The sequence below is a fragment of the Heterocephalus glaber genome, unplaced genomic scaffold (genome assembly GCF_053883595.1).
Source record: "Heterocephalus glaber isolate CG9 unplaced genomic scaffold, H.glaber_assembly_v1.0 deba00001465, whole genome shotgun sequence".
NCBI lineage: Eukaryota > Metazoa > Chordata > Mammalia > Rodentia > Bathyergidae > Heterocephalus > Heterocephalus glaber.
The window spans coordinates 19,693,664-19,709,989 of NW_028258312.1; the positions used below are offsets into that span (position 1 = coordinate 19,693,664).

General features: G+C 36.6%; 1 protein-coding gene across 9 annotated transcripts in view; it reads left to right on the forward strand.

The window, feature by feature from the left end:
- Kiaa0825 (KIAA0825 ortholog) overlaps nt 1-16,326 on the forward strand; it is a 382,237-nt gene that overhangs the window by 159,976 nt on the left and 205,935 nt on the right. For 5 of the 9 annotated variants that reach the window (XM_087180707.1, XM_087180706.1, XM_087180710.1 and 2 more), the window contains 5 exons: nt 893-1,298; nt 5,373-5,532; nt 9,445-9,603; nt 11,365-11,459; nt 14,041-14,091. In XM_087180707.1, coding sequence (XP_087036833.1) covers nt 893-1,298; nt 5,373-5,532; nt 9,445-9,603; nt 11,365-11,459; nt 14,041-14,091 — 871 coding nt within the window. The remainder of the gene's footprint in view (nt 1-892; nt 1,299-5,372; nt 5,533-9,444; nt 9,604-11,364; nt 11,460-14,040; nt 14,092-16,326) is intronic. The other 4 variants (XM_013071110.3, XM_021255775.2, XM_087180708.1 and 1 more) reach the window with 1 other exon arrangement.

Below are 16,326 nucleotides of genomic sequence, written 5' to 3' on the forward strand. Positions count from 1 at the left end.
GCAAGAGATTGGTTATAGAATCCTCAGCTGAATGGCCAAGGACTGTTTAATGAACACCCACATTTAAGAGGTGTTATTAGAAAGTGAAATCGGCAGGGAACACACCAAAAAAAAAAAGGAAAGAGGAGGACTATTCTTAGAGGTTAACATTAGCGAGTTTATTGACTCATTTATTAAACAAATATTTACTGAACAGCTCTTACAAATGAAGTTCTGTGTGTTGGAGACACAGTAATACCCTTTCTGGAGCTTACATTACAGTACCAGGTGACAGTGAACAGGCAAAGGAGATAATTCTTAGATAGATGATGGCTAATTAGGCAACAAAATGGTGTCCCATGTTAGACGGACTGGGACTGGGACTGGGACTGAGATGGGGAGGTCATGAAGGAAATGCTTTGAATAAGATGGTGAAGCAAAGTTCTCTGAGGTGGCGACATTTAGGCTAAGAAGGAAAGGAGGAGTAGCCAGTCCCAAGAAGAGCTGGAATGATTCTGCTGTGGATTCCAAGGATGGAGGAGAAAGATTTAAGGGGGCCTCACAAGTATGAAAGGCCACACAGAGGTCCAGCAGAAAGCCCTTTGCATTAGCTGATGAGGAGGGCCATGGGTCCTTCAAAGATGAAGTCTTAAAAGGTACAAATGTTAATTCTAATGCTGAATTTCCCAACTTTCATTTATGGAAGCAGGAAAATAATCAAGTATTGGATATGGGGAATTTGGGGTAATACTGCAGGAAACCCTGGTGGAGCTCTGTCTGAATGTGTCAAGCACTTGCTTTTCTCAATAATTTTCTCCATAAAAATTAGACATCCCCACACAACACAAAACCATGAAGTGATGGAATGCAAATGCTAATATTAATCATACCTTTTCTGTCTTTTCTTCCCCAGGCTTCACCAGGCTTGCTGCTAAGGCAGTATCTATTGTAATCAGCAAGTTACCTACGGTGATTGCATGTTTGCCTCCCCCAATTAAATACTTCTTTTTTCTGTCTGAGAGAAAAATGTCAAAAAACTTTGTTGCATTGAAGAAAGCTGGACTGCTTGTGTGGAACTTGATTGTAATTACATGTCGGATATTTGAGGATGGAAACACTGTGGAACTTTTAACAGGTGCCTCCCTTGACAGATGGAGTAAGGAGAAGCTCAGTTTAATTTGCGTGTGTTTGGAAAGCATCATGGGTGAGCAAAGTAGCCCTAATCAAATGACCCGAAAGGTCATGCAGAGCATCGAGCAGCAAAAGCCCAACTGGATTGAACGCCAATTGTTGAAAGCAAGGAATTTGAGCACTGAATGGTAAAGTGATGTTTTCTTGCACTGAATTTCGTCAAATACTTTCACAGTAACAAAACCACTAATGCACAACAAAAACAAAATATTGTCAGATGGGCAGCAGTGGTCACTTGGCTAAAGTCATGGGAACTTTGATGAATATAGAGAAAGATAAGTATCCCATTAACACAAGACTATTAGACATTCCTTGTCTTAAAATTTGAACCCCACTGATACACAGGAACTCTATACTTGTTTAGCCACCATCTTAAGGTTTCTGATTAAAAGGGTGGTAGTTAAACTCAGGAGAGTTTAGTTTCACTCCTTCTCAGTGTGCAAACAGGTATCTAGTGGATGGCCTGGAGCATTTTGTAAATGGAGTGGGCATGGAGATTAAATTAAGAGAGAATTAATGGATACAAAAAGGCTTTTTATTGCTTTCTGTGTACCTGATTGTCAAAAAGGTACACATTTTTCATCTGGTAATGTAAGAATCCCAGAGGGCAACTGGGGCATATCACACTTGAGCTATAAACATACCCAGCTGTTTCGGTATGAAAATGTCAGCCTTCTCATAGGTTTGTCATCAAGATCTAAGTGATTTGTGGTATCACAAAGATTTTTAAGGGTCTCTCATGAATTTAAATAGATACATAGAGGTCCCCTGTCTTAAAATTAGTCTTCAGGTATAGAATTGCTTGCTATTGATAAAGAAATTTTGATTTAGCTGGACTACAGATCATTGTCAGCCTTTTTAAAAACACTCCCCCCCAACACTATCCCTCATGCTTTTAAAGTATGTTCTTGTTGCTAGCAGATGTCAGTATAACTTTCTTCCTGAAACAACTAAAAGGCACTCAAAATTTGGTTACTCTTACTAATAAACGGTATTGGTAAAGAGCTCAGGCTTTAGAGTCAGAGAGGCAAATACAAATTCTTGTAAATGCATCACCACCTTGTGCAAGTTACTGAATCTCTCAAAGCCTCAGTCTCAACACTGATCCTAAGCTGGTGGAATCACGTGGAGAAATTAAGTAACAGTCACAAAGTTTGTAGCATCAATTCTTTGAACCAAATAAGCATTTATTACTTATAAACTCAGAGACATTGCATTCACTGGCTAGTATTATAACCCACATTCTTTACTTTTCTCTGTTAATCTATAAGACTGTGTATTAATCCATATGGTGAAAAGCCGGTAATCATGGTTTTCTTGGTCTTGTTATACTGACTTCAAGAAATTTACTTCTAAGGTGTCCCCTGGGAGGGAGTAACAACAGTAGTCAGGCGACTGCTTGGTAACATTGACAGTGACCTTAATCTTTATATTTACATTCAATACCAATTTACAGGCTTTAAGCCAGTGACTAAGAGATTAAGACCAGATGTCATTGTCCGTGGCAGTGGTTATAAAAAAAAAGAAGTTTAAAAATAGTAGATTTGATTACACTTACAAAGTTAAATTCCTATACTTTAAGATACTTTGTTTTATTATACTATACTATACTATACTATACTATACTATACTATGCTAATTATACTATACTATACTATACTTTAGAGTTAGGAACCCTCTATCACATAAGAGATATTTAAAGCAGTGTCTAAGTAATATAACTCAGGGCCCATGCAGGAATCCATGAGTTAAAATTTTTCTTTAAAGCTGATGATAAGTTTTATAAGCAACACCACATCTAGTATCTTCTATAATAGGAAGTTGCCTAGCTAATATTCTAGCTGAGTTGCTCTGGGTCAAAAGATCACTTAGCTCTCTATTACAAAATGTAGCAAAAATGCAGAATTGCTTATTTTTTTTAAAAAAGTTACAGCCTTCAAAGATTATAAATGATTAGTTAGCACAATACTATGTCTTTCTCAGTTTTTCAAATGACAACACAATACAAAAAATGTAGGTTTAAAGCTATTTATTACATGAATTTGAAAAATTAAATTGGACCTCACCTTGATAACAATCTCTTACAGAATTTGGGTACTATAGGAATTCTTCTTAACTGTGATTTCAAACTGATTATCTGATACACACATGAACTTCTATATCTAAGTATTTCTCATTAATTGATGATCATTTAGTTCATAGCTCTACAGAGTAAGTAAAATGTATTTCACATTATGATGTCTGTATTAAGTAGAGGGTTCTTTGGCTTTACCAATAGTTTTGTTTTTAATATTAGTATGTCAACTTTTTATACTAATATAGTTCTTCTGTTAAGTCAAATCTTACTTCCTAAAGATCATTGCGGAACTACATGCTATTGTTAAACTGAATTTCTTTCCCTTGCATGCAGATTTGTTTGATTTTGTGGAAATGGTGAAAGTAACTGCAGTCGATTAAAAAGGTGGCAGCTGTAAGCATTGCCTGTCCCGCATCCTTTCCGCAAGCATTACTATTCATTAAAATAACCTTCACTTTGTAGTAACTCACAAGCTGTAAACAGTCAACTTAGATTCTGGAGAACACACAGCCCAAAAAGTAAAGAAATGTCTGTCTTTGCAAAGTAATTTGTCGACTTGAAGATTATTGTTTTTCATCATGGTGACCCTGACTTGGCTGGCTGGATGCATATACAGATTAAGATTAATGCAGTTATTCCTGGGCTAAGGCCTGCCTCTTTCAGGGCACATTCTCCCTAATGACATGATTGATAGGCAGTCCCAAATCCAGAGAGGAACTCATTAATCATAGCATTGACTGAATCCAATCATTTGCTTCACCTGCACAGTGATGGACAGGAAAGGATACAATTCAGGGGCTGACACTGAGATACTCCTTTGTCAGAGAGCCTCAACTTTTTCAATGTCAGCCTCTACAAAGCCTCTCAAGAAATTTTGCTTGCAACCTGTATGCAGCTTCAAAAAGATCCATGCAAACTTCCTTTCTTATAATAAGATCTTTTTATAAAGATTTACACTAGCCACTGAATATGTCTAAAAGTAGGATTTGCTTTATTATTATCAGTTTTAGCAGGGCTTATATGATCTTCAAATTTTTTTGGGGGGGAAGATCTTTTGAAGTTACATGTGGAAGCAATATCCAAGTTAATGTCCAGCAGCTGGGTATCATTTGGTTCAGTCTTCAGGTCAGCGGCACTGACTCTTAGCAGAACTAATTTTATAATCATGGCAAAATCTCAGTAATGAACTGCAGTCTACAGCTGATTACACCACAGTAAATTTCATTTAGTCTGGGAAACAGTGGAAAACCATGAGTTTTCCTAAGACTACTTGATTGAACCAATAGCAAGCATGACAAGAAAATCATGTGGAGGGTATATGGTATACATGACAATGATAAACCATTTTAAAAGTTTTTATCTCACCCTTTATTAGCGTGCAGAAATCTTCAAACTAAGACTAGACACATGGGTTATTTGAAAGGAAATGTGTCAGGACTGTATCTTCGAGATTCACGGGGAGGTAATGGTAGGCCCCTTTTGCTCAAAGAATAACCTGAGTAGTGACTTGTGCTAAGTATCTGTTACAGAAAAGGAGAGGGGCGTGTGTTTTTTAAAGGCAACAAGTGTCAAAGGCCAATTTAAAATACCCAGTGGTAAGCACACTGCCACCAAGGATACAGGCTATAGTCAGCATAATAGGCTCCCCCCTTTGACACTTGAATTAGTCTTTAATGTGTTCTAAGACAGGTGTAAAGAGGAATCTACAAAAGGCAGAATACCAAAGCTATTTCTGGCATCAAAGATACTTTTTATCCTCAAAGAGAAAATACAAATTATTTCTCACATGTTCTTAAAAAGAAATGTTTTGTTTTCACCCCATGATTATAGCAATTTCAACAATTGCAGTAATGGGAAAATGTTTTATAGATAGGAGTATAAATGCAATAAAGAAATGCTTTAAAAGAAATGATTCCATTTTAAAAAATGCTTTCAGGTGCTTAATTCTAAGGTGCTGCTGTTTCTATGTGCAAGAGGGGTTGGGGAAAGCTTACCTATTTGACTGAAGTCTTTATGGGTGCTTTGAGTGTGAGATTTATATCGACTCTCCACACTCAAGCTCTCTGATTATTTTCCATCTTTATAATTCTTCACCACTGATATTATGTACTTCCTTTGTATTTAGTGCATTTATGACAGTGGAGAAAAGCACAGTTTCAGAAGAAGGAGATACTGCTCTTGAACTGACTGAGCAGAAAATAAACACGATGGTCCTGGATCTCTGCCACAAACCAGGTGGCAGCAAGTACCTGAGGCAAATTTATCACATCATGCAGCTCAATGAGGTAGGGAAACGGCCTTTTTACCGAGCAATTAGGTGTGTACTGGCCTGAGGCGGCGTCTGCTGGCAGCTAAGGGTTAGTCAAGGAGGTGATAATACTTCTTAAAGTCAATACCAAACTCAATATTGCATTATTAATAGAATCTATCCAGCCCCGGCTGTTCTGCATTTGTACAGAAAAAGCTTCACTGAAACAATGTAGGTTTTATTTGTATGATTTAAACAATAACACGGCTCATAAATTCAGTTCAGTTCTGAATTGCAGAGAATAGAGGTGTAGTTTGGGAATTGCGTGTGTGTGACCATTAAGCTGATGTTAAAATCTGGTATTTGTGGAAATGAAGAATTTTCTGAAGAGAGACAGAGAGCTGTTTTCCTGAAGACATTATTGTGTTGGTGAAGTTGGAGACTTCTTTTGTAATGAAAAACTTCACAAGAATATTGAACCATTTTGGAGATCAGGCAGATTAACCCAGGAAAATTCATTAATGCGCAGACACTGGTGAGAACCAATGTTAGGCTTGTCCATCTCTCTGCCCTGTTTAGCCTTTGACCCTGCTGTTCAGCAAAAACATAAATAAGTGGGTTATCTTAGCTATTTACTTAAACTAATAGATATTTGTTAACTTATCTTGATCATTGGTATCTGAATTAAAATGTGGCATTCGTAATTATGTTTATTTTTGCAAACCCATAAATACATTTTTTGTCAATTATGTAGGCCTTAAAAACCATACATTTCCAATGAGTGAATTAAATTCTGTGACAGCATTTTACAACTCAGTTATATGAATGTTCTCTCTACTGTTACCTGTCTGAGAGTAATTTCAAGTAAATCTTGATTCCTGGACTTCATAGATTCACCCAACAGTCAATAAATCGGTAACATTACAGTGTACTCAGTGGTAAACTTATGTGAGAAATGACCCTGTCTTTAAAGCACCAGAGCTCAATGTGTAATTGCTACTGAGTGACTGGGCCTATGCACTCTTGGTAAAGACCCCACATAGCCTACGTGGGGTTTCTTTTTGGGAAACTGAGGAACTCCTGGCTTTGGCCGAGTGAAGCTCCTCCCTGGTGAAGTCATGTTCCTCGATGGTATATCCACTTGGCCCCCTGGATGGACCAGTTACTATGGTGACTATTGAGAAACAGAAGTTGCAGTATGATTGTCCTCAGGGCTTTCATAAAGTGGTGTCACAATACCTGTGGGGATATTAATAGCTTGTATGATTGACAAACTGATAGAAAAGATCAGTTTTACGAATAAACAAAATCATCAAAGATTAAGTTGTATCTTTATTGCCCATCAGTTCTCCGATATATTCTTCCCCTGTAGAACCCATGTAACTGAGGCAGTGGTTTTGAACAGTATACTGTGGGAGCTTCACTGGGATACCACAAAATTTTGGTCAGTTAAGCTCAAAGTTATGATTTTTCTTCTGAATATGTTTACTACCTAAATATGTTTACTATTATGGTAGTGTCTATCAGATGAGCATAGAGCTCAGTATCTACTAGTTTATTCTGCCGAGTGAGGCATGCACAGCAAAGTAGGAAGCATAATGCTAGATGACACATAGCAAAGCAAGCGGCAGACTTTTGCCTGGTGACTATTAAAAACACAGGTGATAAACTCAAACAATGCAAGGGTGACTAAGTGACCAGTATAGTAGTTATGGCTGCTTTTATACACGAGGCACCAGCATGCCATAGGTGCAGTTGACAGTGATGTTTGTTCATGGGATGGGTAGTACCCTACCTTCACATGTGCTGCTAAATATTACTCCAAAATGTGGCATAGGTTTAGAATTATCTGTGGGTACAGGCCTAGGTGAGGGGAAGAATGGGTGCCTTATTGATGGAGACAGAAACTGTGAGGAAAAATGGGCTTAAAGATTTGTCTTTGAGGGCCAGGGATTTAGCTCAGTGGTTCTGACACCTGCCTCACAAGCACAAGGTCCTGAGTTCGATCTCCAGTACAAAAAAAAAAAAAATGCCTTTGAGTTGAAAGTTAGATGAATGAACAAAGAAGTACAATTGTGAGATCCTGGCTATGAGCACAGATGAGGCAGACCATGCTTATAGATTTGATAGTCTTCAGTGAGCTCATCAAACAAGTAGAACAACTCAGTGAAGAAAAGACAGAAGTCATGATGGAGAAATAAGCTTCCATGTGCGGGGATAAAGATGGTGTTCAAGACAGACTGGGAATATTCTGAAGAAATAGCACTGTTTGCAGCTGATTAAAGCAAGTCATACAAAAGAATCTGTTTTTTAAGAAGTACTAATGACTCTTACCATGGCAAAAGATTAACAAGGGAGAAAATACCATTTTGTTTACAACTTGCAACAGTGCACTTTTTTTAATTGTGGAAATAATAAAAGTCAAAATATACTTAAGTAAGGGGAAATCAGTTTCAAAAAATTATTAGCCAGAACAAAGAGATTTTTTTCAATGAAGAGAATTTTATTCTTTTAAATTTTAAATTATAAATTATGGTAGAGAAATATTTTGTTTGAGTTCAGTAATCTAAATCTAGGCATAAAATTCTTTTCTGGTGGCTTTGTCATTATCTAATAATATTTAGTAAGAGTTCACGTGTGTTTTTCTACCAGACGTAACAAAATTAATATTTCCAAAGACATATGCTCTACAATGAACAAGTTTAAGAAATGACTATTATTGTTAACATTAGTAGTGGTTTCTTTGTATATTTAGGTTTTAGGATCTGAAATTTGCCTTCCACAATGGCCACACAGTCATACAGTTGTAGGGCACAGCAAAAAGAACTGAGCCTGGATCTATGGCTTCTTGCTTTAACTGGATCACTCGCTTCCATGTGACCTCAGGCTTGTCTCCTGACTTTTATAGCCAACCAGGGAGTGCAGTTTTGGGCTAGAGTTTCTCCAGCTTTCATGTGACTCCTGTTCTCCTGGGAATCCCTATTAACAGGGCTATTCTGGCTCAGTGGGGGCTGAGGCTCTGCTTTCCTAACGCTCTTCAGTGTGCGGCTGACTCTGAGGGGCTGTGACCAGACTTTGAGTAGGAGGGGGTTTAGGTGACCTCTGAAGTCCTACTCAGCTCTAACATTCTGAACTTTTTCCAAACCCTAGCCTTGAAGGGAAAAAAACCCATTGTATTGTGACATATTAAAGTCAGGAGAACATCTACTTTTATTTATTAAATGACTTATTTATGAATAGTGAGCATTCATCAATTAAGGGTAGATGTAGTCATTGTAATGTGTTGTCTTCCAAAAAGAGTCCTATAAAGTAGATTAAGATTCTGGACCCTGTTTATTTATGAGTTGGAAATGAGCTGTGATACAGTAGATTGTCCTTTTTTGCCCAGGGACTGCACTGGCGCTTAGAAGGATTAGAATTACATGTTTTGAGCTTCTATTGAACCCTGATATTTTTCAGTTCATAGCACAGAAATAGAGTTTAGGAGCTTGCATTATAAATAATTCTCCCTAGAACGATACTACTTGCAATATAATATCAGAATATTTAGTGCTCTGCTGAGCCTGAAGTAGGGAGCAACTGCACTTAATAAGTGGGTGAGGAATCTTGTGCATAATCATGTACCTGAGTTAAGTTTTAGTAAACAGGCATAGTAACACATGAACCAATGATAAGACAATGCCTGTTAACAAGTCTCTGCCATACCAAGCATTCATTCATTACAGGAAAATGTGTTGGATGGTCTTTAAATCCACAGTATATGTTAAGTAAACCTATTCTTGATGAATTTATTACAGTGATCCTCTGCTGTGTATCTTCTGAAAAATGTATTCTTCCCGAGGCAATTATACAAATGTGCTGAAAGGGTCAATTTTGGATATTGATCAGTTTATTTTTAAAGGGAATATATGCTTTTACCATCAAGACTTATAATTCTTTTTCCTTGAAGGAATATTTAAAACAACAACTGTTTTCTATGAATGGTTCAGAGAAAAAGTCATTACCCATCCGACCTTTAAAGATGACACTGAAGAGTGTGGAAGATCAGCCTTCTGCCTTTAACCCTTTCCATGTATATAAGGTGTTTAGAGAAAACATGCTAGATCAGGTATGTGGAAATTAAATGGTAAGTTTAATCTTAATGTGTGGTTTTTTTAACACAACTAAAAAAATACTTTGAATTTTTTAATATTTGCTCATAATTTTTTGGAGGGAGGGAACTGGAAAACAAAAATCCTTGTTCTTATTGATATAGTCTGTAAAAATTGGCTTTTAAAAGTTATATTACCTTCTTTCTGTTTGTCAAGCTGATTCATACATTTGGTCAATGAAACTTAATTTTGACCAGTTCAGTTTGCTATTGGGAGAGACTGGATCTACAAATGGCCCAAAGAACTAAGAATTTTGTAACATTCTTCCCCTCCATTGTCACCACTTATTCCCTGATACATTAAATAAAACATCTTGCAATCTTTATAGATGTATCACGTAAATTAGAAGATAGTTTACGGTGAATCATAAATAGAGTGTTGAGCTTCTAGTTAAAGTGGCATGAGAAATATTTGTTATTTATAACCCTAGACACATTCCCAAATTTAAAATGAACATACTAGTGACCTTAAAGCCAGGATATTTGAAATAAAGGCACTATCATAAATGCTATACATTTTAAAATGTCAAATTATGCCATGTTTAAGCTGCCCGTTCCAGTAATTACATTAAAAGAAGATCAACTTTCCACCAAAGTATTTTCAACCTGCAGTTGCTTTTGCTTTGTTCATTCTTTTAGTGGCTTTTTCCAGAAACCGCTTGACAGACAATTTGAATTAACAGGGCAGAAGAGAAGAATTGCTTGACCTAGAGCTCTGATGAAAATAAGAATTAAAACTATGGCCCAATTTGGCATGCAGATAATATTTTTACCATGCCTGTTACAGCTCTCTTCTACATTCATCAATACTGTAGTAGAATAAGACCTTCAATACTGACATCCCAGGGTGGAATTCTCCTGCTCTATGACAGGACTGTAGAGCTCGATTAATCAGCAGTTGACAGTGGATAGCTCCAGTTGGATTTTAAACAGCAGCCTTATAATCCAAACTATTTAGTGTTAAGAAATAAAAATATAATTTTTAAAAACCAAATGTAAGTTGGGATTTACTGGCTGCTTTCCTGCATTCTACATTAGCTTGCTCCAAACCATAAATAATTATTGCAACTGTTAAATCATCCTTACTTCATTTAAATAAATGGCATGTTGTATTGAGTTCTGGATTATGAGATTTTTCTTTTCCATAGTAATTTTTCTTCTTGCTCTGTCATGAAATTATCAATTAGTGAGAAAAAAAGAATCATGCTGTTTATATTTGCAGGGCCTTATATTCTCTCTTTAAAACATTTTCTTAACCAAAAACTTAGCATTAAGATTATCACATTCTAAGCTGCGTCTTAACAATTTGAGTCTTAACATTTCTGAGTTCCTTTTTTTCCGTCGAACTTTAGGATGTTTAAAGACCCTATAAATTGATACATGAAAAAGTTGCCAATTATTTTGCTTTTTTTTTTGAAGAGTCACCCTCTCAGAGGAACTTGTTGGGCAAAGGCCATTAACACTTGGAAGAATAACGACTCAAGGAATTGATTTATATTTTTATAAGTAATGACTACATTCCCAAAAGGATTTATAAATTAATTGCTGTCTTATTGGAATAAAAACCTTCTTCTGTGGACATGATTGATGTTATCTGTCTAAGTCCTTGTTCTGAACCCCCCTCCTTCTCAGTTAGTCTATCACAGCTGGAGCTTTAATTTACTGATCATATTAACTCTGATTAATAACTAACAATAGTGTCTTCTCATTTATCAACAGTCAGCCATCGCGAAATGGAACTGGAATTGGTCAAAGTTGCTGCCAAATTATCTGGGACTCGACAAGATGACCTTCAATGTACTGCTCAAAAACAGGTAATACGATTGAGGATCTTTGTGTGTGTGTGTGTGTGTGTGTGTGTGTGTGTGTGTGTGTGTCTATGTGTATGTGATTTTTGGAAAAAGAGCAAATATTTTGTCAGCAGAGCAATCTTTTCTTTTCCTTGTCTCCAGTCTCTCAAATTTTTAAAAAATGGCTAAAATTAGGAGTAGACTTCCTAAATTCCTTTTTCCATGGTGAACATTTGTAGAATTTGGCTTCCAGATAAAATTAGTTGCTTTTAACCTCAATTTTTAATATTTTTGATTTTGTGTACTTAATACTGTAGTAAACACCAAAAGTAATTGACTTGAATATCACCATAGTATGCCTTTGTTTACAATTTAATGAATGCACACAAAATGCCAAACCAAATCAACTAGTCTAATCAGGGGAAACATAAGTAAAACTGTCATGATTGAGGTTTTTACTTTACAGCCAGTTATCTGGGCACTATCTTGGTGTACTGTCACTTGCTTCCTCTTTTACACGCACATATATGCCAGTGCAATGCAATAAAATGGTAATGTGATTTTTTAGCTTGGGAACCTAGGCTGGTAATTTATTTTGCACCAGTGTACACACATTTTCTTTCTATTCTGGATCTATTAACATGTTTTTATATGACTTTAGAGTTTTCAGTGAACACTATAATGTATAAATTTTCAAAAGTGAATTTAGCTAATGTTATATTTTCAAATATATATGTATATATGTGTGTGTGTGTGTGTGTGTACAGATATATATGGTTCTTTTTATTGTTCATGGATCATCTGTTTGTTGATATCTAAGTATTGGAATTATTTTCTATGTGATCTTTGTGATATATATAGTTTTTGCAAAAATATTGAGAATCATTTTTTCCTGAAAGAAATTATTCACATCATAGTAGAACTGTCAAATCACCCTTGAGAAATCTGCATGCTTGTAAGAAAATTAACTATGAGAGAAATAGCACAGTATTTCCCGTATGGAGGGTTTAAAAAAGGAGTGGCTTTGGCATCAATAAAAACTGTAGCTTCAATAAGTGGCCAAAATGGTATTCCTAATATTTCAACACCGAATTAAGCTCACTCACCCATCATGGGCAAAGTGGACCAATCCAGAACCTTCCTCATTAAAGACAGAATCTTAACTCCTAGTGAACTCACCACCTGGTAGGCAGTGACCCAGTGCACATCCCAGTTGTGCACAGTGCACCCCAGAGGTGCTCCTATCCTGTTCCAAACGTGTTCGGAGAGGTGAGAGGTGAGTTGGATGGAGCAGAGGCCAAGTCCTCTGATGTGTACACAATATGAAATGTTGTCTGGAAACAGACTCATGAAAATAAATATTTTTTCCTTGCTATTTGGAAAGTTTTGAGTTTATGTAGACTGTTACATCTGCTATGTGACTTGCTCTTTCTAATCTACTAAATGGTACCCTAGGGACAACATGTCCTTCAAAACTTACTGCATTTGTGTTGTATAAAATTCACCTCTAAGGAAACTTGTGCTTTAAGCAGGCTTGCATTATGTTATTTTTGTTTAATGGCTGCAGGTATACTTCAATTAGGTCTCCAGCTATTAAAGTCTATTTCCTGAGATATGTGCCGTAGTGAGTGGGAGAGAAAGAACTCCTGCAAATTTAGCCAGAAATAACAGGTCAAAACAGTTCTCTAGGAAAGCGGTCATGAATTTTTAATAGAAACAGCTAGAGTCTCATCTTCATAACAACCTTGGATTTTTAAAGAATGGAATGAAAAGCATTCTGTTGCAAACTACCACACATCACTAGCTACAGTGAAGCTAATTGAGCTACCTTAGAAGGATAAAAGACATGTGAGTGTTTTAATTTCTTCTATCCCTTTCCCATTTATTTTAAGAATGTTATTTATTAGTTTTGATTAATATTGAACCTGTAAGGAAACTTTTTTTCCCTCTAATATACTGTCTTGTTTGGACTTATCTGAAAAAGCTGACTTTTAAAAAAGAGTTCATTGAATTTTTTGACATGGTTTTCTGAAAGATACATATTTGAAAATGAGACCACAGACACTGAGCTTTAGAATGAGAGCTGCATATCTACAAAATGATACTTCTTACCTACAATTTATGGTTAGGCAAAGCTGAAGGAAAGACAAGAGCAGCTTGGCTGAATACATGTGGTTCTTTCTCCCAAACTCATCAGTTGACCAAGTCACTTGCTGTCTTGTGGATCTATTTCTTGGTAATATATTTTTCCTAATAGACCTGTATGTTATGGCCTACATGTGTGAATGAGGCTGTGAATGTTGTATCAGGACATAATGTTAAAAAGAAAAGTAAACTCAACTACACAAGTATGAAAAAGTTCAGGAGAAGAGATTCCTTTCTGGTCACCTCTATAATTCCTTTGTGTCTGGTCTTCAACTTCTATACAAAAACAGACCATCTGTGGACTTAATTTCTTAGGATGCCTGGTGTGAACCAGACCTCCCTCATCCTGAAAACAAGATAGAGATAGGAAAGCAGGATTCCTGGGTTCTCAAGAGCTTACCTTTGACTTTAAATTTTTTTTTTTTTTTTTTTTTTTTTTTTTTTTTTTTTTTGGCACCAGGGATCAAACTCAGGACCTTGTGCTTGCAAAGAAGGTGCCAGAACCACTGAGGTAAATCCCTGGCCCCAAATTTTCTTATTTTTAATATGAAACAATGGTAACCATACAGCTACTTTGTAGAGATTATTGATACAGTCAATCCTGTTAAAATATTTGGAAGTATTTTTGAAAGTTGAAAACACAATACATACTCAGAAAAGTAATAACATAGTAGTAGTGTTGGTTCTGGTTGGGTAAGGAATTGGTAAAGTCCATGAAGGATTTGCTGTGAAATCAAGTTCTCACACTACAGAGTTTGTGTAGACCTTACGCCTCAGCGATAGTGAGGGTCAGGTCAAGTATCAAGTCCTAGAACAGCAGCAGCCCCAGTAGCCTGAAAGACTAGGAGAAAATGATCGAGAGGGGCTTTAAAAGGCCAAGTAAGCCATTCAGGAGATGAATACTTCAGAGATGAAAGTTGAGAAACATGGAAGAGGGTATCTGTGCTGCCAGCCACATATGTGTCTGAAGCAGTACTGGCCTTGGTTCTTCAAGCTGGTTGGGTGGTGACTCCAAAGGCGGAACAACTCAAAGTGGTTGCCCAAGTCTTTGGCAGGGATGTGTTCTCTGCATGCTATATGACCTCATCTCAAAACACCTCCTATCCATTCATGACACTCTAAATAGGTTGTCTTCTTCACATTCTTTGGGTTCTCTGGGTTCTTTTGCACTTTAGGGTCTTGATACTTGAAGTTTCCTCAGCTCTTCACATGGCCTGTGCCATCTTGTCCATCTGGAGAAGATATTATCTCCTGAAAGTGATCTTTTCTTGTCACCATCTAATGTGGTTCTCCAGTCACTCCAGCATTCTACTCTAGTATGTGATTTCTTAACTGAGGCATCAATATAGGAGGAATAGATGTAACTCCAAACCTGCTAGCTATTCGAAACGTGAGATCATGTTCTGTAAATATTGAAGAATGAATTCTAAGAACAACAGAGGTTAGGAAAACTCATTGAGAGAAAGGTAGCTTCTGTCTAAGAGAGACAGAAGGGGGATGGGAAAATGGGTTGCCCACCCACACCACTTCTCAAAGGTGTTTTATACAGCAAAGCCATGTGGTGAGGCGGGTACAAAGTGGGACAAAATTATAAAACCAAATGGAAAATTACAAGGTGGGCGTGAGGTGGGTCAAAACCATGACCAACCAATAAGATTACAAGTACAGTAACCCAGGTAATATTGATTAAATGGGGATCAAATGGGAAAAGGAGCCACCTACAAGGAATTTCCCATTTAGAATATCAATCACTGCTATCTATCTCTAGGGGAAGTAGTACCTCTTTTCTTTTTTATAATGCTAACCAGTGAAGTACCTCAATTGTTCTCCATATTGGCTCCTCACTGTGTTGGTTCCTTGAGGGCTGGCACCTTGAGGGTGACCTTGTCTAACTGTCTACAAGTTCTCTAAGTAACTTACCTATCTAAGATAGTATTACTATCTAAAATCTTAATTTCTATTTATTGTTTTAATCTTGCCCCCATAATAGAACATAAACTTCATGAGGTTATTACTTTGCCTTCTAGTTTGACTGTATCTTTGATGCCTAGAACAGCATTGCACACAGAGTAGGCTCTAAGTGGTATTTATTGGATTAGTTAATGAATAAACAAGGAATAAGAATTTAGAGAAAAAGTTGCCCCTGAGAGATGCACATAGATAGAGTAGGCATTCTTTAAATGTGATGTCGGATTACCAGTCATGTAGACTCAAGAGGTGTACTCTGAAAAGCCACAAGTAAAAAATTATCTAAATGCATACTTATTCTTTACATTCTCAAAGTTTGGGTGAAAATCAGATTAAATTCTTTATGTTTAAGATGCCCATGATGATGATGGTGGTGAAGATGATGATGGTGGTGACACTGATAATGTAAAATTAGGTTCAGATTAGCACAGGAAGCTGGTCATAATTAATTGAGCCCACTCAAACCATAGTAACAAAGTCTGTGTTTTACTCTGTGATTTGTATGTCTTTTGACATTTTGGTGATAGAGTTTGGATTTATTAAATGATACTCGTAATGGAGGGTAAGAAAGTCAAGAGCAGTTAGCTGACAAAAGTATCCAACCAAGCCTTTGTAAAAAAGTTATGAGTGGTTTTGGAAGCATTTGAAGAAGCATAGTAGCTAAAATTTCAGAAAAGAGATATTGAATATATATTAATGATATATGTGTTTCAACTTTAGAAGTTTGCTATTGTAGAAAATAAAGTCTCCTTAGAGGTCCAGAAAATCAATATATGTA